The sequence below is a fragment of the Gorilla gorilla genome, chromosome 14 (assembly GCF_029281585.2).
Source record: "Gorilla gorilla gorilla isolate KB3781 chromosome 14, NHGRI_mGorGor1-v2.1_pri, whole genome shotgun sequence".
In the NCBI taxonomy this organism is placed as follows: domain Eukaryota; kingdom Metazoa; phylum Chordata; class Mammalia; order Primates; family Hominidae; genus Gorilla; species Gorilla gorilla.
Genome location: NC_073238.2, coordinates 74492664 through 74515412, shown reverse-complemented (window position 1 = coordinate 74515412; position 22749 = coordinate 74492664). Strand labels below are relative to the sequence as shown.

The 22749-nt window shown below is 35.2% G+C and overlaps 1 protein-coding gene across 7 annotated transcripts in view; it reads left to right on the top strand.

Annotated features, from left to right (window-relative positions):
- Nucleotides 1-22749, top strand: part of DIAPH3 (diaphanous related formin 3) — a 490541-nt gene that overhangs the window by 291249 nt on the left and 176543 nt on the right. For all 7 annotated transcript variants that reach the window (XM_055360754.2, XM_055360755.2, XM_055360758.2 and 4 more), the window contains one exon: nt 7501-7630. In XM_055360754.2, the coding sequence (XP_055216729.2) occupies nt 7501-7630 (130 nt within the window). The remainder of the gene's footprint in view (nt 1-7500; nt 7631-22749) is intronic.

The window sequence follows — 22749 nt, the reverse complement described above, 5'->3', positions numbered from 1 at the left end:
ACAAATGTTTACAGCCATTTTATTAATAATTGCCTGAACTTGGAAGCAAGCAATATGTCCTTCAATAGGTGAATGGATAAACTGTGGTATATTCATTTGGAATATTATTCAATATTAAAAATAAATGATCTCTTTAAGCCAAGGGAAGACATGGAAGAACATTAAATTCATATTGCTAAGTGATAGAAACCAGACTGGAAGGGCTGTCTACTGTATGATTCCAACTATGTGATGTTCTGTAAGTGGCAAAAGTCTAGAGACAATAAAACATCAGTGGTTGCCAGGGGTTCTGAGGAGAGGGAAGAAGGAAGGAATGAATAGGTGAGACACAGAATTTTTTAGGGTGGTAAAACTATTCTGTATAACATTGTAGTGATGGATGAATAACACTGAGTTTATCAAAACACATAGAACTGCAGAACACAAAGAGAGAAACTTAATGTGGAAACTAGTTAACAATAACGTGTCAGTACTGGTACATTACTTGTCACAAATGTACCACACTGATGTAAAATGTTTACAACAGGATAATTTGTGTGTGTGTAGGGAAGGGTATATAGGAACTCTGTTTTCTGTTAGTTTTTCCTGTAAAGCTAAAATTGCTCTAAAATATAAAGTCTAAAATATAAAGTTAATTATTAATAAGGGTTAAAAAACCTTTAATTTAAAATTAATGTATTTGGTCCATTTGTATAAACAATCTAAACTTGTTCACTTTCTAAGCACTTACTCCAATTTTTGTTAATTGTTCCCATGAGAAATTCTTATTATTAGATTAAGAAATCCGTGCTCTAAAATAGCAGTTTAGTTATATAGCTTTGGCTGGACAATGTTGGACTCCAGTGAGTTTTCTGAAACTACTCCAAACAAGAATATTTTTAAAATTTTTGACATATGTTACTAAATCATTTTCCTGGAGGTTTTACTGATTTGCGCATGCCTGCAGTGGCTTTCATAGACGGGCACTATGAAAGTGCCAGTCTCACTGCAACCCTGCCATGACTTGTTGTTCTTGGTGAGAGTGTTTTTGTTAGGTGGAGAGTGCTGATACAGTTGGTGAAGCAGTATCTTGTATCTTTTTTGTCTTTGATCATCCGAGTTTAGCATTTAAAAAATATATTTGTATTCTAATCATATTTGTTCCCTTGCAGATTGTTTATTCTAGTAGTTTTTCCTATTTGCCTGTTATGAATGTCTGTTTTCTGATCTCTCAGTACTAAAAGAACTGAAAATAGTCCTTTTTTGTAAAGAACATTGAGCTGTTTTATGTCTTTTGCAGGAAAAAGGGGGCAGTATGAACACAAAAGTGCAATACAGTAGATAATGTAGTATGCTAAACTTTTACTAAAATGCACAAATGCTTTCTATATAGAAGTTTCTACACTCACTGTAATTCAGGAGAAATGTGTTAAAAATATAATTCAGAGAAAGTGTGTGGGGATATGGTAGCATATTATAATTATGGAAGTCCACATTATTTAAAGCACTTTCTTGGTCACTTAATGTTTTAATTTTCATTATCATTTTAAAATGAAAATTAAGTAATTAATATAAATTGTTTTTATATATGAGTGCCATAAGTAATTTAGTATTTATATGCCTTAGTATCTAATTTACATAATATCAATTGGTTTCTATCTTTAAAATTATTAAGAAAGTTGTATTTTAATATTAATGGTTGTGGTTATGGCAGTGGCATAAGCACCTTAGGCTTGTTTTGTTTTGTTGTTTTTTTTAAGAGCCAGGTCTCACTCTGTCACCTATGCCGGGGCGCAGTGGAGAGATTATATAACTCACTGCAGTCTTGAACTCCCAGGCTCATGCAGTTCTCCTGCCTCAACCATCTTGTTTTATTTACTTCAAGATTTTCATTGCCATTTGTATTGGAGTGATACTCAGTTATGTTTTGAAAAATTTCGTTAGCACAATGATTATTTAAAATATATATTTAAAAATATTTATATATATAAATAAATAAATATATATGTAAATAAAGCAAGAGCCCATCTCAAATACCCACACAAACACACACCAGGCACACACACAAGCACATGTACATACCAGAAAACAAAATCCATTCTATAATGGTGGTTGGTTTTATTAGTGAATTTGTACTACCACATTGACTTTTTGAGCTTTCTATCTGAGCAATTGTTGTTATAGTCTTTGTTAGTATGTCTTCATACATTCATTTTCACGTAGATACCTTTATTTTTAGAGATGCTATTTTATGCATACACAATCCACTTTATTCTGCAAAAGATATGAGATGGGATATGATGCTATTAAAATATAGTGGTATAAATCCATTGAAGGTTAAACTTTATAGATACCTTTTTCTTCAATCATATGATATTTTGTCAGCAGTAATCCATTAGAAATATACAAAGAGTTGCTATTTGATTGATATGATTCAGATGGCATTTTATTTATTTTACAGATAAAACAGTAGAATGTTGTGCTCTTAGAACTAGAAATGACCTCAAGGGAGTGTGGTGTCTGTTTTTAGATGCTTTCCAGGCTAGAATTAGCAGATTAAAGGGTGCTAGTATTTTACATTGCATTAGTGCTCTTTTGTTGTTTTACTGCCATTTTTTGAGAATTTGGTTTATTTTGTTAATAATAAGCTAGACTAAAGATTGCTGTAAAGGAACTATATTTTATAGTGGATAAGAGCTTTGTATTCACACAGACATGTGTTCCAATCATTGGCTCCATGTGATCCAGTGTAAGCTATATGATCTCTCTAAATTTCCATTTTCCTTTTTAAATAATGGATATAATACTAGTTTGGGGTTGTAATGTTTTAAGCACTTAACATGTGTTATATTATTTGGCTAGTGTCTGTCTCATGGTAAGTACCAAACGTTAATGCTGAGGATGCTACTGTCATCCTCAGCATTAATATTATTCACAGGTTGTATTCTTCTAAAATGTTAATGGTGCCATTACAAGATTTTTCAGAATTTTGTCTTGTTTCTGGTGTTCACTAATGTCCACAGCATCTAAACATCTAAATATTCAGTGCTGCTTTGATACATACCTAGATTATAGGAACATAATGATGCGGAGTAGAGTTATTAATGTGATAATATTCTTAAAATGTAAGTTTCATTATTTCAAACAGGAAGGGATTCCAGTTCCTTGACTTCTGAAGATCACGAAGATGCTTAGTTTTTATTTTAGGGTTTAAATTTAAATTATTCCCATGTGACTAAATAAATGGAATATTCTTTAAATGTCATCCAAATTTGTGCTGAATACCTCAAAAATATCCCCAAACCTTGCACTGTAACTACAAGGGAGTTTTAACTCCAGACTGACAACTAGGCCATGATTTATTACACGATCCACTTTTAACATTATTTTGTCTGGAATGAACAGAGTGGTTGGAGAAACTCCATCCATCTTTTGTTTATTTGACATTTATGCCACATTAAATGTACCTTAAAGAAACAATACATAAATAGGAAATTCTATTTAACAGTGATGATTACTCATCAGTAAGATAAATCTCTTGACAATAATACAAAAGAAATCCTGTCAAGCACTGACTGTTAAAGTTTAAATAAAGCATACTTTTAACCTGAAGATATTTTTAAAGCAAATATTTTATTTTCTTTCCAAGATTTAGCGTTACAAAGTTTACTTAAGTTGTTACTCATCTTCAACAAAATTAACACTGTCTTCCAAGCTTTACTTGTTCTAGCTCAGAAACTGATTATGATATGAGTGAGTATGATATGAGTAGGAGTAGAATGTGCCTTTTTAATTGGTAATTTTCATTAATGAAATGAAAAAAATATTGAGCAAATGGATAAGGACCTAATACATTTTATGCTTTGATGCTTTTGGAAGACTTTTTAAAAGATGATTAGAGAGAGGGGAGGGAGAGAATAGAGTAGTTGAGGCAGGAAGAGTATCTTGGCAGCATTGTGAAATTTTTCTAGAGAATGTTAGAGCATAAATGAAGAATCTCTGCCCTGGAGTTTAGAGCTGCATAGTAGTTTATAAATGAGACACCATGCATGATCAACAACATGCTTCTTTTCTGAACCTCTTATTTATTAGGCTTAGTTTCAAATTTATTTACTTGAAAGTTTGAGTGGTGTCTTTTAATTGTTAAATACCCATTTTGAAATGATAGGAATATTGTGCTTCCCTTTACTATTCAGTGAGTGTACTTTTTAATACTAGATTGTTCCCAGTATGCTGCTTGCTACTCAGTTGATGTTTTCAACAAGACAACCCATGGTAGCACCCTCCTGCTAAATCAGTGTTTAGCTTTATAATGGTGTCTGAATAACTCGAATCCGTGTTTGACTTGAGTATTTAACATTTATTAAACTAATAGTTGCTACAAACTACGTTGTTTTCCATGATTCTAAATTCTGAATTCTCATTGCTTACAAATAAAGACCAAGATCAATCCAGTTGGTTGTTCTTCCGTCATTGAGATTTCTTGATACATTAATCCTAGCAGTTGCTGGCTGTTTAGCTGTATCACAAATACTATTGGAATACTCTTTCTAGGCTTTACAAATTGTGAAGGTAGATGGTGATTGTCTTAATGTTCCAAACAGTCTACAAGGGTGTAGACTAGTAAAAATGGGTTGCCGAGAATTCAGAGTAGGAACAGTGTTCCCCAAGTAGTCATTGCTGTAAATGAGGGTGGATGAGATAAAGGATCTTTGCTACTAGGGTGCTTTTTAACAAAACAGAATACAACTTTCGTGTTAACTTTTGGTGGCTGTACAAAGAGAAGACTGTTTGTAAAAGTTTGCTGCTTTTAATCTGGCCTTACCTATTTAAGATGATAATATGAATGAAATTATAGGATTGTAACAAAACTTAAAGATTGTATTTGACATTCATGAGTCTATATGTAAAAACAGAAGCCCATAGAATGATTCCAACTGACCCAAACACACAGAAATAACTCTGAAATGAGATTATTACTACATTTCTCCACTCTTCTAGCTTTTAAAAATTAGATTGTACTGTGTCTACTAACTCTTAGTTCCACTATAATGTATACTTAACATTTTTAGAGTAAAAAGTGAATTTAGAGTTTCTATGTTGTTTCATTTTCTTATTTTACCTGTGTGAAAGCTAAGGTCCAGTAATGTGCTCAAGACTATTAATTAGTCAAGGACATGTTTTAACATTGCCAAATCATCCACGTATGTTGGTGACAATTTGTCTAGGTAGTCAATGGAGTCATGTTTTTGAGGCATCCTCTTGTAAAACACTCAGCTCTATGTTGTGGAATCTGTATTTCTTTTAAACAAGGTACCAAATCATGGACTAAGTGTTCATATTCAGTCCGTTTTTAAAGTACTGGGAACCACTGTATAAGTTGCATGTTGTGTAGGTCAGCATAGCATTTGAACCTATTACATGTGTCATGATGTGAAAGTAAAGCTGTCTAGGTGGGTAGCTTACTGTTCCCAGTGCTATGATAGTTTTTGAATCAATAAGTAGTCAGTATGTTAATATGTCTGATGGTACGGAAATCTCCCATTCTTCCACTACTGGACTTTAACAGTTATTTGGTATTTTTCTGATAGTGATAGACTATTTAGTGAGGTTGGATTTTTTAAAATATTACTTATGGGAATTTATTTAGGAACCAATTTTAAAGTTGGAAATTCTTGGAAAGGAAGCAAGTAAATAGTACTGTGCCCAATTAGGTATGCCTTGAATTTCCAGCTGTAAATTAAATTCTGGTAGAAAAGACTGATTTTTTTTTAACCCTTTATTTGTATCTCTGCTCTAAATGATTACTTAATGGTAGGGAATGCTACCAGATTACCTGTTAGTCCTGTGTTCATACCACTCCTCCTTGCCAATACTTTCTATCCCAACACTACACAAAACCCAAGCTAACTTTTATCATTGTTGAAGTTTTAGCTTAACTACCTCTCCCTGTGATTGCACTCCTTGGCCATTTCAGATTAGGATTGGTCCACCCTGGTCGTCTCAAGCCCATAACCTCTTTTTATTCATTCTACATACCTGTTTATGTTAATTTGATCAACTAATTAGCTTTGGGAGGAAAGGGGTCACAAGTTGGTGCCCCAGTTTATTCCTCTGAGGTTTAACCATGTATTTTCAATAGGTATCTTTCAGGGATAAAAAGTTGGTTCTTGGAGAGCAAAAATGTCTTACCTGTTTAACCAGTTTTTAGGTGTAGAACACAGATATGCATACAGTATATAAACATAAATGCATCACCTTTGTGGTTCTAAAATTTTATAGGTGCAGTTAGGAAAAAAATGCCTGAAAACTTCTTAGGGGGCAATCATGAAAAAAAATAATGAAAGCACTGTTCTATACATAGATAGATAAATGTATATTCTTTCAAGACATTTCCACCTGGATACTACCGAAAAGCTTCAAATTTACCTTGTCCAAAACAATTTTCTTCTTTGGCCACCTCACACAAATCTGTTTCTCATCATTTCTGACATGTTAGTTAACAGCATCACCTGGGTTTCCACACCCACATGGTCTCATTGTCCCCATTTCCCAGGCACAACCTCCATTCAGACTGCCCTCTTTCCCTGCCTGATTATTGCCATGGGTTTTTAACTCACTCTTCATGCTTCTCTTAGTACTCTTGCCCTAATATTTTTAGCCACACTCACTGGAGGGAGCTTTCTAAAATGTATATCTGATCATCTCTCATCTAGTTGGAAAACTTATATTGCTTCAAAATCAAAATCCTACTTCCATTGCATGCCATTATCTTTCCTTTTATTTTTTGGTCTTTTCAGATTTATATCTTTGCCATGTCCCTACTTGCCTTCCCTAATACAGATACACTTTAATTCTGGAGTCACTCAGCCGCCTCAGATGTGTCATATCCTTCCTCATCTATAGCCCTTGTAAATGCTGCTCCATGAGCCTGTGTTAATGCACTTTTGTATTTTTTCTTTCTTTTCCCTAAGCCCATACAACTTCCTGTCTTTGAAGTTTCAGTTCCATTGTCATGTCCTCCTAAATGAAAGTTGTGATTATTTTTACTATACTATTTGTCACACCAAGGCAAATACGTATATTTTTTAACTAAACAGCTTCTTGAGGAAAGTCTATGTTTTATTTGTTGTTAGGTCTCCAACTACTACAGTAGCTAGTAGGCATTCTATGAATATGTGCCAAGTGATAAATGGATGAATGCCCAAGGATGTTTAAATACTACTATTAAATAGACTCATAGGTTACTCTGTTTTCCTAGGCATTTTGCCATTTTTTTTCTATAAAACATTGCATGCTCGATTAAACTTATTCCTTTTTTGCAACAAATAATGATTTTCACCAAGCAGCAAGTCAAAAGTAGTTTTTCGAGTATTTAAATATTTGTTTTTCAAAAATGAAATCAACTAATTTTACAACTTTTAGTCCTTATCTACAAAATACAGTATTAATATTATTTAAGTAGACAGAATATCGACGTACTTATGACTCTGTGTTTTTTCTCCCTCCTGTTCTATTTAGCTAAAGGACACAAAATCAGCAGATCAGAAAACAACGCTACTTCATTTCCTGGTAGAAATATGTGAAGAGAAGTACCCTGATATACTGAATTTTGTGGATGATTTGGAACCTTTAGACAAAGCTAGTAAAGGTTTGTGCCTTTTTAAGAAACATTTCATGGCTCTGGTCTTCAGCGCTAAAAGACTGAAAATTATACCTTTTATTTGTATATACTTTCCACTTTCTCACAGTGTTTTCATACCCAATATCTCATTTTAAAAATAAAGAGAGAGTTGTAGGATATTATGAGTTGTCATGATTGGAGCTATGAGTTTAATTTGTTTAGTTAGATGATGAGGCCTTATATTATAAAATACTTTGTTTTACAGTTTAAACCTTGTAGATACCTGCTAGCCCTACCTTCTACTGCTAAATCTCCTGCACTTTTTGGCCGGGGTGATGCTCTCTTGATTCAATGTCATTCATAGGCACTGATAGCCTATTACATACCTGAGACCAGAACCAGCAATCAGTGTCCCTCCCTACTTACCTGAGTACCAAATCTATCTCTGCCCAACTTGTTGGTGCTCTCTTTTTTTGTTATAGAAGACACCATACTGCCACAGTTTCATTTCACTCTTTCCTAATGCCCAAATTTCTAACCTGACTCTAGTCTCAGTTGTGGGCTTAGATCAGGTCATAAAGGGTCATAGAACGGATAGAGCTATTATTAATACTTGGTTATAATGTGATTTAAATATAATTTTTTGACTACCTTAATAATTCAATATTCTTTTTCTTTTTTTTTTTTCTTTTTTTTGAGATGGAGTCTCGCTCTGTTGCCCAGGCTGGAGTGCAGTGGCGTGATCTTGGCTCACTGCAAGCTCCGCCTCCCAGGTTCACGCCATTCTCCTGCCTCAGCCTCCTGAGTAGCTGGGACTACAGGCGCCCGCCACCATGCCCGGATAATTTATTATATTTTTAGTAGAGACGGGGTTTCACCATGTTAGCCAGGATGGTCTCGATCTCCTGACCTCCTGATCCGCCTGCCTCAGCCTCCCAAAGTGCTGGGATTACAGGCATGAGCCACCGCGCCCGGCCTCAATTTTCATTTATATTTCACATTGATTCTTTCAACTTTACTTGGTGTCAAACAACCAATTTATGAATACATTTTGGAAAACAACTCATCTGGAATGCTGGAATATCTGTATTCTTTTTTTGTTGACTACTAATAATTAGTAATATGAAATTGTCTTTATAACCTCTTTATTTTCTTTTTAATATTGGAATTCATGAACTTGAAGGATATTTTATTGTTTTCCATATTAGAGTGAATATTTCTTCTTTAAAAAAATCAATTTTATATTTTCCTGCTCCCTTTAAATTGTTCTTCTATAAAATGAGGATTATAGAACTTTATTGACAAAGAAGCATGTGATTGGATGAGATGTTCTTTGAAACTTTGTTCTGAGATGTATGTTTCTTTGAAGTAAATATTTCATATGGCCTGTCTTGATTTGTAAGACAAAAAATAAGCTTTTTACTTAAATTTTCACTAATGAATCCTAGTGTTCCAATGAATTCTTGAATTACTCACTTTACCCCTCTGCAACCTGAAAATGTCCTTGCTATAAGAAGAATCTTTCCATATATATAGTTATAGATGTTTTAATAGGATTCAAGAAGGGAAAATAATTGAAATTATTTTCTTGTATTAAATCACCTGAGATAGGGCAAAAGGGCATTGAACTGAATGGGTTGTAAACATTCAAAATCACTCAGTGATACTCAAAATAACTTTTAACTCAGGGAAATCAACTCTCCTAAAGAGAGAATTCTGATATTTTGGATTTTTTGACCAAATGGGATGAAAAAAATTGGAAATGAGTATTCTTGATGGACATTAAGCAGTTTGATAGATAACGGAGTAGTGGATGAAAACATGGTAGGTACAAAGTGCCTTGAAATACACTGGGAGTTTTTTTCCTGGGGAAAAACATGGTTGAGTAGATGTATTTTTTATTGTAGAATTTATTGTTTAGCAGGTTTTGCTGTAAATGAAGTTTTTGAAATATTTATGTTGACTCATACTTAAAATTCTTTATTAATATTATAATTTGTTCTTTAAAAATATTTACCTTTGATAAGTACTTGCAGAATTGTAACTTGGTTTGGTTCTTCTGGGTATTTTTCTGTTTGTTGTTTTTGTGTTTCAGCAGGGCGTTCTGGGGTTTTGGGACTTTTTAGTTTCCATCTGTTAAGAGTGGAGTCTAGTGTCTGTGTATGGGTCAGCAGACTCCGTTAGTATGTTTCACAGGGAGCAGCCAACTTCATCTTTAACATAGAAAAGCCATCACTGAAGTACTTTTTATAGTATAGGTGATTGTTAAGCATAACTTTTTTATTATTAAATTACTTTATTAATGAGATTTGAGGAGAAAATGTAATATTTTGAATGAGGTAAGTGTGTTTGCTTTGGAGTATTTTAATGCTCTTATACACGTGTTATATATCATCATTTAAAAGTTTTCAGATTTGAAACCTCCTCAGTGAGCTATCACATGAATTAAAAAGTACCTTTGTTTTTGAGGCATAACAAATCCTGGTCATTAAGTACTCCTAGATCAGCAGGGAGAACTTTCATTGCAACTAATGAGCTTACCTGTATGACAATTTTCAAAAATCTACTTCATTAGGACTGCTTCTTTTCTAAGATATAATGGCTTACAACTTTTCTGTTGCATTTCAGTGGAAATATTTTGAGTCATTATTGTATTTCTGTATACCATTGTAATATTTCTCTCTTTTTGGACTTCTAAGGTTCAATACATTTTTCCTTGTCTAAGCAGTTAAAATTAATCTATAAAGGTTTTATTGATTACTTCCCAATAATCTATTTCATTATTAAATTTTATTAAAGAGTAAAAAATATGACAAAACTTATTTTTTTTTTGTTGGTGAGTATATTAAAATAAAACTAAGGTAAGTTTACAACATCACCTTGGTCTGACCTTTTTAGAGTTATAATTCCACCATGTATTTCCATCCTTTCCTAGTCAACTCTTAATTCTAGAAAAACTGTGCTAGTTCAGTCTGTAACTCATTCATCCAATCACTAACTTAACAAGCCTTTATTGAGTGATTACACTGTGTCAGAAACTGTGCTCTTGTCTTACTCTTGGTTCAGGTGTAGTGTCTGTGTCTTAGTGAAACCCAATCTGTCTCACTCCCATCTAGCTCTTCCCCAGCTGGCTCTTCCCTCCTATGGTCAATTTCCTTTACTTTCTCCTCTTCCTCTGTGCAGTGTCTATGCATTGCTTTTTTAAAAGTGCTTTTCACTAGCCTAATGGTGAACCCTTCTCTTTTTTTCTCCCTAGATCTTCTCTTTAGGTGATGTTTTCAATTCCCATAATAACCACCATTATGTTAAAGACTTACAAATTTATATCCCAGACTTTCCTTCTAAGATCCTCACTTGTATAGACAACAGCTTTTGCCATTTCCATTGCATCTCAAAAAGGTATCAGAATCATATTATGCCACAAAATGGGACTTTTGATTCCTACACCCTTAACCTCTCCTTCCAAATTTTGTTTACTTGAAAAAATCCTGCTTGGCTCCCCTTCTTTGGATATCTTTTCTCTCATTTGTCATATCTCTATATAGCCTTCAGCATCTCAATGCAGAGCTGCATGGTGGATTTTGCCTAAGTTAAATCCATGGGAAGTGGCAGCTGTGGCAAGAATGTTGTCTAGTTTTCTCCTTCATCAAGAAACTTAAAAGTAAATGTCACCTTCCCTTTGGTGCTTTTTGCTGGGAACCTCACCTAAATTTGTGTATTCTACTCTTTCTTTAAGGATAAATTCATAGGTTTTCCAGGAATTCTTATACTTTAGGAACTGCTGCTCTAGACCAGGGATTATTCCTGGGACAGCTGTGAATAGATTTAAGCTTCTAGAAGAGATCAATATTCAGTGTATTATCAGAGTGGATTCAATGTTAACTCATTTTTAATTTTTGCTATATTTCTCTGTTTCCATATTTTACCATTAAGAGCATTCACTGATATATTTGATTTTTAAATTCTTTCCATTTAATACTATGCTTTCTGCTTTTAAGACTCTGTTTGTATGTTTTTAGCTAGCAATTCCTTGATTTGACCCTAATATTTGTCTGCTCAAATACGTCTCCTGATTTCCAGTTTCTCATGCGTTTCCATCATTTTATGATAAATGTCTTACTAAATACCAAATGTTTATCTTTTATTCACCTACTGTGAGCACTTAGAACACTTAATTTCCAGGTGGCAACCACCTGGAAAATTTATAGTGTTTGAAAATTTCAAATTTATCTGCTATAACCAAAAGACACGTTAACCTCTTTGTTGCTATAGCCTTCTAAAAATGCCAGTTACAATTTGTTAGTGAGTTTGATACATATTTTGAATAATAAGTATTAGTTATTAGTTTAATTGCATTTTATATCCCCTGCAGCAGAGTCAACAACACAGCTAACATTATATTGGTTGGAATCACTATGTCATGGAGGTTGTAGGTTGGGGCCTCATAATTTGTGTACGATATATTATTTGGTCTTTCAAATCAGGAGTAGAATATTAGAATGTTATGAAAAGACACTTTTTTTTACCAATATCTGCCTATATGATGTAGTTAATAGGTTACATTGTTGGTGGTGGAAATATTTATGATAAAATAATTTAGTTATAGAAGACAACCATGTGGGATATTGCTTTTATTGACTGGTCAAGGGAACAAAAATGTTTTCTAACTGTTATAAGCTGTACTGTTCCCTCATAAATTCCTATGTTAAAGCCCTAAACCTCAGTATGTCAGAACTTGACTATGTTTGGAGATAGGGCCTTTAAAGAGAGGAGAGTTAAAATGAGATCATTAGGATATCCGTAATCCAATCTGACCTGTGTCCTTATAAGAAGAGGAAATTTAGAGTCACAGCCATTCAGGAATGTACATGTACAGAGGATAGACCATGTGAAGACACAGTGAGGAGGTGGCCATCTGCAAGCCATGGGGAGGGGCCTGGAGCAAATCATTTCCTTATGCCCCTCAGAGGAAACCAACTCTGCTGACACCTTGATCTTGGACTTCTGGCCTCCAGAATTGAGGAAATGAATTTCTGTTGTTTAAGCCACTCAGCCTGGGGTATTTTATGAAGGCAGCCCTAGCAAACTAATATACTAACTTAAGATATTTTTCTCATTTGCTTAGAGGTCTTTGGCTATAGAATACAGTAGCCTATACTGAATGGTTTTTCACTTTATCAAATCAGTTGAAGTAGCAGTTGTAGAGCTGCTGTGTTGGATGTGCACTAGTAATCAATTTAGAAATATCAAAGATTCTTCTACAAACTGAATTATCACGTTTTGAAATAATTGCAAGTATGCTTCAATTCCTCTTTTGAGTAGACATGAAACATAAAGTAGTACATGTATAAGGATATATTAAGGCATTTTAAATAAATATATTCATGAAAATTCTCATTTAATTTCAGGATTAGATCTATGGCATTTCCTAGATTTTGTTTTAGAATACAGTTAATCATACTATACTAAGTTTTTGTTTTGTCTTTTTCTTTTACTCACTATATCCATAAATATATATATATTTCTTTTCCATTTCTCCCTGTTTTGCTACTATAATAGTTGTAATTTTCATATAAGCAGGTAACTGATAAACATTAGTAACACTCTGAGTTATCTCTTGACACCTTTCCAAAAGTAAGGCATAGGTAGATGATGTTACTTTTTTTTTTTTCATTTTCCTATGGGAATAATGAAAGTATTTAGTATATCCAAGTTGTGTAGTGCTGGTTCTACAGATAGACTGTGGAGTAAAACCTATGTTCGTAAAGCCAGCTTATGACTCCTAATGGTTTTATGTCTCAGGGAACTAATTTGACTATCTGCAGTCATCTAGTAAGTATACTTAGGAATTTACTTAGGAATTCTAAAGCATACATTAGTATACTTTACATATATATTTAGTAAGTATACTTAGGAATTCTAAAATAATTTTAATGTTAATATAAGCCAAATATAATAAAAGTTAAATTTATTTTTAAAATATAATTTATGTATGTTTGCATATACTTACCAAAATGTTAGAATATGTACAATTTTATGTTCAATAAATTAATACTTTTTTCACAAAAAGGTATGATGAGATATAACTGGGCCATTCCCAAGGTAATTACAGGATTTGTGAAAAATATTTATAGTGTATTGCAAGTGTGGTATACTGGTAAGAGACCGCATATTTAAATCCTGCCAGTTTATTTCCAGGGATTATCTGTATAGAGTTGGCATCAGAAGTTTAAGTTGTAGACTTGGATATGAGATTGTAAGAGTAATCATTTTGTAGTGCAAATATAAACTGTTTTGGAAAGCAGCAGAGTGGAATAGAAAGAGCATGTCCCAAAATCACTAGAAGGATTAAGGATTCTGTAGATTGACATTAAAGAACACTGGGCATGGAGGAACTACTTGCAGCTAAAGATTGCTTTTTGAGATACTGAGCTAGGAACATCTCCTGAATCTGCTGTGGCTTGGGCTGATAGATGATGATGAAGAAGAAAACCACATCAGGAAGACCTCTATATCTTTTTGGAGGTTAACAGGCTGAAAGTGTCATCAATACATCATTAATCTTTTCAAGAAACTAACAGTTTACAGTGTTTGCAGATTTTGGGCCAGCTACGGATTTGAAGTAGCTACTTGAGCAGTTCTGTCAGTGTCACCTATGAACTATAGGGAACATCAAGTAACAGGACAATATCGCCAGTGATGACCAAGATTTTAGAACTCTCTTACACTCGTGGCTGTAAAGCAATATTTACTGCACCTTAGTTTTGCGATACGAAGTAGGTGAAAGAAAATTTCAGAATAGTGTATTCTGAAGGACAGTTTAACATAACAAATCTGTGTACTACAAAGAAACCTAAGCAGTAGATAGAGCAAACAAATTAATGGCAATCTTATGAATCTTGTTGGAGACAAGGTTGACATGTAACCAGTCGGGGGAAGAGGTATGGAGATAATCAAATGCTGCAGGTAGAATTGTCAGCTGCTGTCCAGAAACCAGATTGTATTTATGCATCTTACAGAATCTTGAATTAGTAGTTGTATTGGTTTGTTAGGGCTGCCATAACCAATTACCACAAACTGAGTGCCTGTAAACAACAGAAATTAAGTCTCTCACTAAAGTCTCTGAAATCATAGTATTAGTAGGGTTGGCATCTTCAGAAGACTCCAGGGGAGGAAGCATCCATGCTTCTCTTCCAGCTTCTAGTGGCTACTCGGAGTCCTTCGTGTTCCTTGGCTTGTAGATGCATCACTCCACTCTCTGCCTGCATCTTCTCACCATCTTCTCCATGTCTCTCGGGGTCCTCACCTCTGCTTATGGACACTAGTCATTGGATGATGTCAGTCACAGGATGATTTCATCTCAAGATCCTTAACTAATTTCATCTGCAAAGTTCCTATTTCCAAATAAGTCACATTCTGAGGTTCTGGGTGGATATGCATTTTTGGGGGGCACTACTCACCCACTACAGTCATCTTTGGCATAAGTCCTATAACTGCATGGAGATAGCACTGTCATCTTTGAGTATTATGAAACAGTGCATGGAAATTATACTAATAAGCATATCTGGAAAGCATGTATCATTAAATTGTGAAATAGTTTGGTTTTTAAAGTTATTGTTAATATGCTTCAGAAATACCCTTTTCTTTGTCATTGTGTGAAATTACTAAACCAGTTTAAACTGAAATTATTGTATGCCTTTGTATTAGTCCGTTTTTGCATAGTTATAAAGAGCTACCTGAGACCAAGTACTTTATAAAGAAAAGTGGTTTAAGTGGCTCACAGTTACACAGGCTGTACAGGAAGAATGGCTGGGGAGGACTCAGAAAACTTACAATCATGGCAGAAGGCAAAGGAGCAGCACGCACATCTTACATGGCTGGAGAAGGAGGAAGAGAGTGCAGGGAGAGGTGCTGCACACTTTTAAACAACCAGATCTCGTGAAAACTCACTCACTATTATGAGAACAGCAAGAGGAAAATTCACCACCATGATCCAATCACCTCCTATCAGTGCCCTTCTTTAACACTGGGGATCACAATTCAACGTGAGATTTGGGAGGGGACACAAATCCAAACCATATCAGCCTGCGAATTTAAGGAATTTTTTTATTGATAGGCCATGATAACAGCAATAACTGTAATAAGTGATTTTAGTGGGCAAAATTAAAAATGTGTTTGCAATTAGATTATAGAAACATTATATGATAGGAGAAACTGTTATTTGGACCATGGACTCTGAGGTTAGGTAACTGGTTCACCTGGAGTTGAAACCCCAGCTTGTTATAGGTATAATCTTAGACAAGTTTCTTATTCTGTCTGAGCTTCCCTTTTCCTACCTATAAAATGGGTGCAATATTAGTACTTAACCCAGATGTTTGTTGTGAGGATTAAATAGGTTAATATGTACAAATGTTTATAAAGTTTGAAAAGTACCTATTAATCATTGTATAAATATTCTCCATGTTTGTTATAGTGTTGGTGTTATTTTTCCGTGATTATTTATTGTTGACACACATCTGCTTGTCATTAACAGTGCAGGTAAACATGAGTCTATGTGAATAATATGTTAGTATAGAATTTTAATATGTATTGTCAGAAATTTGAACAGATTCCAACTGTGTGTTGCCTGAAGCTTATTCAAACTTTAGAACATAACGACCGCAAATTTTATAGGCTTATGTTAGTAGTTTTCTAAAAATGTTGGTACTTTTCTAAAAATTAAAGAATAATACACATGCAGTTACATAAGTGTACAGGATCATAAGTGTACAGCTCAATGCATTTTTACGAGTTGGACATACTAACATAGGGAATGGAATTTGGAAAATGAGTTCTATTTTTCTTCCTCTGCTTCAGCCTGCAACACTTTATTTTGTATTTTGAACTTTGACATAAGATTTCTTTTGAAAACGGAGTTCTAGTACTAAACAACCTTTGAAAACAACTGGTCTCCAGCAACTCTTCAACTCTGAGTTTATTTTTCTGGAGGTGATGCATGAATTTAAAAAAGAAATTTTTTCATTTCAGCCAAGAATTATGAAGGAATGCCATATGGAAATATGAACTACTTTATGAGAAATGATATAAGTGCTAGGAAAATCTAAAATAATATTTATTCACACTCATAGGAAAACCTAAAGAAAATAAGATATTGGATAATCGTCCCTTCTCCCCTCAGAAGAGATCACCTTTAAGTATAGATTTAAAATTGATCAGCAGTGAGACCCTTTTGTCATATAAATGTCTACCACTGTGATGGTGGCTTCTTGGCAGCTATCTTTCAAACCATATTTTATGGAAAAAAGAGCTAGTGTTAATTAGTAGTTTTTGATATGTTTTGACTCTATAAGGAAAGGACTCTCAAAACAGCTTATTGAACTCCTGTTTGGTAGGCATTGTTCTAGGCACTTGTATTAGCAAGGATTAGGCTTGACTGTGAGTGACAGAAAAAAAAAATAGTTTAAATAAGATTCATCTATTTGGCTGGGCGCCATGGCTCACGCCTGTAATCCCAGCACTTTGGGAGGCCGAGGCATGCAGATCATGAGGTCAAGAGATTGAGACCATCCTGGCCAACATGGTGAAACCCCGTCTCTACTAAAAATACAAAAATTAACTGGGCGTGGTGGTGCATGTGTGTAATATCAGCTACTGGGGAGGCTGAGATAGGAGTATCACTTGGACCCGGGAGGCGGAGGTTGCGCCATTGCGCTCCAACCTGGGCAAAGAGCGAAACGCTGTCTCAAAAAAAAAAAAAAAAAAAAAAAAGATTCATCTATTCATAGTTTAATCAGTCATTTACTGAATACCTCATCCATTCCAAGGCACCAAAGAGCTGTAAAAACAAAAGCCTCTGCTTTCTTGAAGTTTACGTTTTAGGTGGCAGATGTAGAACCAAGCCAATGAAAGAAGTCAATGTATGTCTTATATCTGACTCTGGCATGCCAGGGCAGGGTTTTTTGCAGTTTTAGATTGAGTGGTCAGAAAAGGTCCTGTAGAGAAAGTGGTCTTTGAGAAAAACTTAAGAGAGTCGTAGAGAGGCCATTTATGTTGGTATTTGAGAGAAGACTATTCCAGGCAAAGGGAAAAGCAAGTGTAAAGGCCTCAGGGTATGGAAGTGAGACTGGAGCAGAGGGAGAGAGGGGGAGCATAATAGGAGATAAGGTCAGAAAGGTAATAGATCCTGTAGGGCATTACTGTCCATTGTAAAGATTTGACTTTACTCTGAGATGAGGAGCCACTCAAAAGCCACGGAAGGTTTTGAGCAAAAGAGTGACATCTGACTTAAATTTTCAAAGGATTGCTTTGGCTGCTCTGTTGAGGAAAAAGTGTAGATGAATAATGGTAGAATGAGTGAAACCACTCTGATGCTGTTAAAATAATCTAGAGGAGGAATAATGTTGGCTTGGATCGGGAAGAGTAGTGAGGGTGGTAAGAAGTATTTGGAAAATGAATGCATTTTGAGGTTAGAACCAGCAAGATGCGCTCTATGGTTAGATGTGTGGGGCATGAAAGAGAAAAGAGTTATAAAAACTAATGATTTACTGCGATGTAGGGGCAAGTCAAGGAGGAAGATAAATTCTAATTGGAAAAGTGAGTTTAAGGTGCCGGCTAAACATTAAGGAAACATGTCCAAATAGGCCATTGAAGTTCAGGGGAAGGATCTAGGCTTGAGAAAAAATTTGGACTTTTTTGAAGTCCAGCTAATACACAATCTTGGAATTGTGAGGCTGACCTGGTCTCCAATAGCAGCAAGTGAAAACTAGTCTTACTTGAAAGTCAGTCAGTCTGTGCTTAACATTTCCCCTGTGACAAAGTAAAAAGCAGTAAAATTGCCCTCCCATGTACATGTACACAGAACCATTATACTAAGGGAACATTTTGAATATTGTTATTAAACATTTCTGTTATGCACCTCTTTTTATGTAATATTTATACCATGGTTTTGAACATCTTATCTAAGGGAATTCTGAAATCTTATAGGTAAACATGATTTCCTTTGAGATGGGCTTCTCCCACTAATGCACTTTCTCTTCTAAAAGGCTGCCTGCCTTTAATACCCTCTTTGTACTTGTAAAGGACAGGGCTGGCTCTTTCTTTCAGGGGATGAAATAGCTCAACAGAATTGACTGGAGGCCTTTAATTGGTTGTATTCATTTCCTCCACTTGCCTTCTCCCTTTCTTCTTTCCATTTTCCATAGCAGATGAAGGCATTTGTCTTGCAGTATTATGTAAAAACAACAAAAATTAAACCATCATTGCATACAGTATGGTAAATTAATTAAGGAATGCAAATTCCATTTGTTATTACCTGGGGTTCCATCAAGAATCAGAACAATGGGAAGAAAGAAGATCTGAGTCAGGTAAGTCAAGGAAGGTACAACTACTTGATGAGGATGACTGGCTGTTCATTTAGCATTGCTCCTTTGTCTTTCTTTTTTTTGAGACAAGATCTCCCTCTGTCGCCCAGGTTGGAGTGCAGTGATGCAATCATTGCTTATTGTAACTTCAAATTCCTGGGCTCAAGCTATCCTCCTGCCTCAGCCTCCTGGGTAACTAGGAGTATAGGCAGGCACCACTACCCCTGGCTAATCTTTTTAAAAAAATTTATAGAGATGGGGTTTCACTGTGTTGCCCAGTCTGGTCTCAAACCCCTGGCCTCAAGTGATCCTCTCACCTCAGCCTCCCAAAGTGCTGAGATTACAGGAGTGAACCACTGCACCCGGCAGCACAGTTTCTTTCAATTTATCTTTGCCTGTTATGAACTAAGCTACAATTTATTTTTACTTTGATTTTTTTTCAGTATTTAGTTTTGTATCTTTTTGTCATGTAATGGATTTTATAATGATATTCTAGAATTTAGTTTTTGTTGTAGACCTACTTAATAGTCAAGATTTTTTTTTATACTACTGAGGTTTGTTTTGGACCACCTTGTCCATACAATTTTATTATTTTAACTTGCATTTATAAAATGTTGTTATAGCTTTATAAAATGCTTTTATTATTACAATTGTCTAGGAAGAAATATATTGCTTGGAGCCTGAAACTAAATAATTTTGCACATGAAACAATTGATTCTATGAGTGTAGGAAGGTTTGATTTAGTTTGCATGTTTAAATTGTCTATGGTAATAAGTTGTTCTTTAAGCTTTCCTTAAAGAAATCAATTTCCCTGGATTGTATCATGATGTGTAAGAGTGAGTGTGGCATTTTTTAGTAAGCTTATTATGAAATAATGACCAATACCTCCAGGAGATATTCATAGAGGATTTTTTTTTTAATTACAAAGATTATGTAACCTCTCCTTTCTTACTTGAAATCTTAATCTAGTAAATCATAGAGGCCATGGTGTTATAAAAAGCATGTATTCATGATTGCTTTAAACTTAAATATTTATATAGTTTCGATTTTAACTTTTACTCTAAAGCTTCTTTAACACCTCTGGTGTATAATTATCATAATAATAAGACACTTGGAGGAAAGCCTGTGTCTTAGATTTTAATGTCTGGGATATTTAATCTGTTATATTTTCCTGTTTCATTTTTAATGCTCTTATCTGGAGAGGTTAAAGTTAAATCCAAAACCCATTCCTTCAGCAAACATTTGGGTATCTGCAATATGTTTTGTAACGAAAATACAAAGATGAATGGTGTCTTATCTTAAGGAATTCCCAGCCATTTGGGAGAGGAAGACAGATAAAAAGATAAATGTAAATAGAGAGTAGTAATTGCAAAGATAGAGATAATTACTAGTTGTGATGGGGAGAAAGGGCACTTTACCTGTGTACTTGCTGTAGTTTTTGACTCCTTGTAAATTATGAATGGTTATGACCCAGGGGTGAAGTGCACAAGGCAGATAGACACACATTATTTCCAGGATCAGGTACAGATTAGATGAAGAGGGATATGGGCAGGGGAACTATAAGCAGTATGTATTTTGGAGATGAATATTTGGCAGGATATGAAGTAGAGCACCCCAGGTTGTAGGTGGGGCTTTGTTTAGGAACTCAGATGTTATGTATCCAGTTTACTGACATGCATTGAACAGGAAAGGGGCAGCTTTACTGATCGTCTGGAAACCCCTATGCACAGTGTGAAAATGACGCTGGAGAAAAACTGTAGGAGACCAGAGATCAGAGAAGACAAAAGGGTTCCCTATGACTTTAAAAGTGTTAAGTCAGCCAGGCGCGGTGGCTCACACCTGTAATTCCAACACTTTGGGAGTCCAAGGCAGGCAGATCACGAGGTCAGGAGTTCAAGACCAGCCTGACTAACATGGTGAAACCCCGTCTCTACTAAAAATACAAAAATAAGCCGGGTGGTGGTTTATGCCTATAATCCCAGCTACTCAGGAGGCTGAGGCAGGAGAATCGCTTGAACCCAGGAGGCGGAGTTTGCAGTGAGCCGAGATCACACCAGTGCACTCCAGCCTGGGCAACAGAGTGAGACTCCATCTCAAAAAGAAAAAAAAGAAAAAAGAAAAAAATGGTGTCTCAAAAGAAAGAGAAAAAAAAAGGTGTTAAGTCAGGAAGGAATTAAGTACTATTTGTCAAGTAAAATGCCTGAGTGTCATGATTGTTTGAATCTGAGAATTGCAAGAGAGGAAAGGGTCAAGACCTGCAGGTTTCTAGCACAAGAAATGGGATTTATGGTCCTTTTGCCTTCTGTGGTATGGAGATTACACATAGGGAGCAGGTTGGAGATAGAGACACATGATGTCTGAAGTGACTGAGAGATGTCATCTGGTGGAATGTTAACTGAGGAAAATGCAAAAGTCAAAATTGTCTAGCTAGCTCTGTTTGATAATGGCTCTGTTTTGTTAGTTTTCTTCCAAAGAATGAACAGGAATACAAAAAATATGATTAATTTCTTGGTGAGAAGATTGAAAGATAAAATTCACACATAGGTCACATACAGAGACACCAGTAAATTAAAAATTCTTTAAGAGTGTACAATTTAATACTCCCTGATATAGTTTTTGTTTTGTTTTGTTTTGTTTTTTCCTTTTTTTGGGGGGGGGGGATGGAGTCTCGCTCCGTCACCCAGGCTGGAGTGCGGTGGCGCGATCTCAGCTCACTGCAAGCTTTGCCTCCCAGGTTCATGCCATTCTCCTGCCTCAACCTCCCGAGTAGCTGGGACTACAGGCGCTCGCCACCACGCCTGGCTAATTTTTTATATTTTTAGTAGAGACGTGGTTTCCCCGTGTTAGCTAGGATGGTCTCGATGTCCTGACCTCGTGATCTGGATATAGTTAAGATTTTTAAGACATAAAATATAGTTCCTGACCTCAAAGAACCTGATACATGTGAAAAATGTGGCTAAAATTATGTTTGAAGATACATACAAGAATTGTCTATAGAAATAGAATAATTGCTGAAAAAATAAAAACACCAAGGGAATTCTTTTTTTTTTTTTTTTTAAGTTCCGGGATATATGTGTAGGATGTGCAGGTTTGTTACATAGGTAAACGTATGCCATGGTGGTTTGCTGCATCTATAAACCCATTACCTAGGTATTAAGCCTGCCATGCATTAGCTATTTTTCCTGATTCCCTCCTCCTGCCCGCCACTCATACAGGCTGCACTGTGTGTTGTTCCCCTCCCTGTGTCCATGTGTTCCCGTTATTCAGATCCGACTTATAAATACAGCAAGGGAATTCTTAAAATGCTCTTTAGTTTTACCCATCAGATGGCATACATTTTCTTAGCCCAGAATTCTCACGCTGCTTTCTTTCTTCCAAGTGTGTGTTGGTCCTTATTTAAAAACCAAGTGAGAGGTTGGTCAATTACATTTAAATCTGCTTAACCATAATGTGCAAATAATGTAATCAGAGACTTCTGGGGAAGCATAAGAAATGGCTTAGTGAGATCTGCATCTGTAGAGTAGCCTCAAGAACCATTTTATTTTTTTGAAGATAGCTTGCTTACTCTTCATGATGTTGACCTGAAATGTTTGAATATGCCCCAAACATTCCTACTATTTCACTCTTTAAAATAGCAACCCTTGTTCTTAGGCTGACTGTCCGTGGTCTGGTGATGATGATGTTGAAGATATGATGACTTTTCTTTTTCTTTGATTCTAATATCACTTATTTCAATCTTTAAGCTTTTCATTTCTTATTTAGTTCTAATAATAACAGTGCTATTCT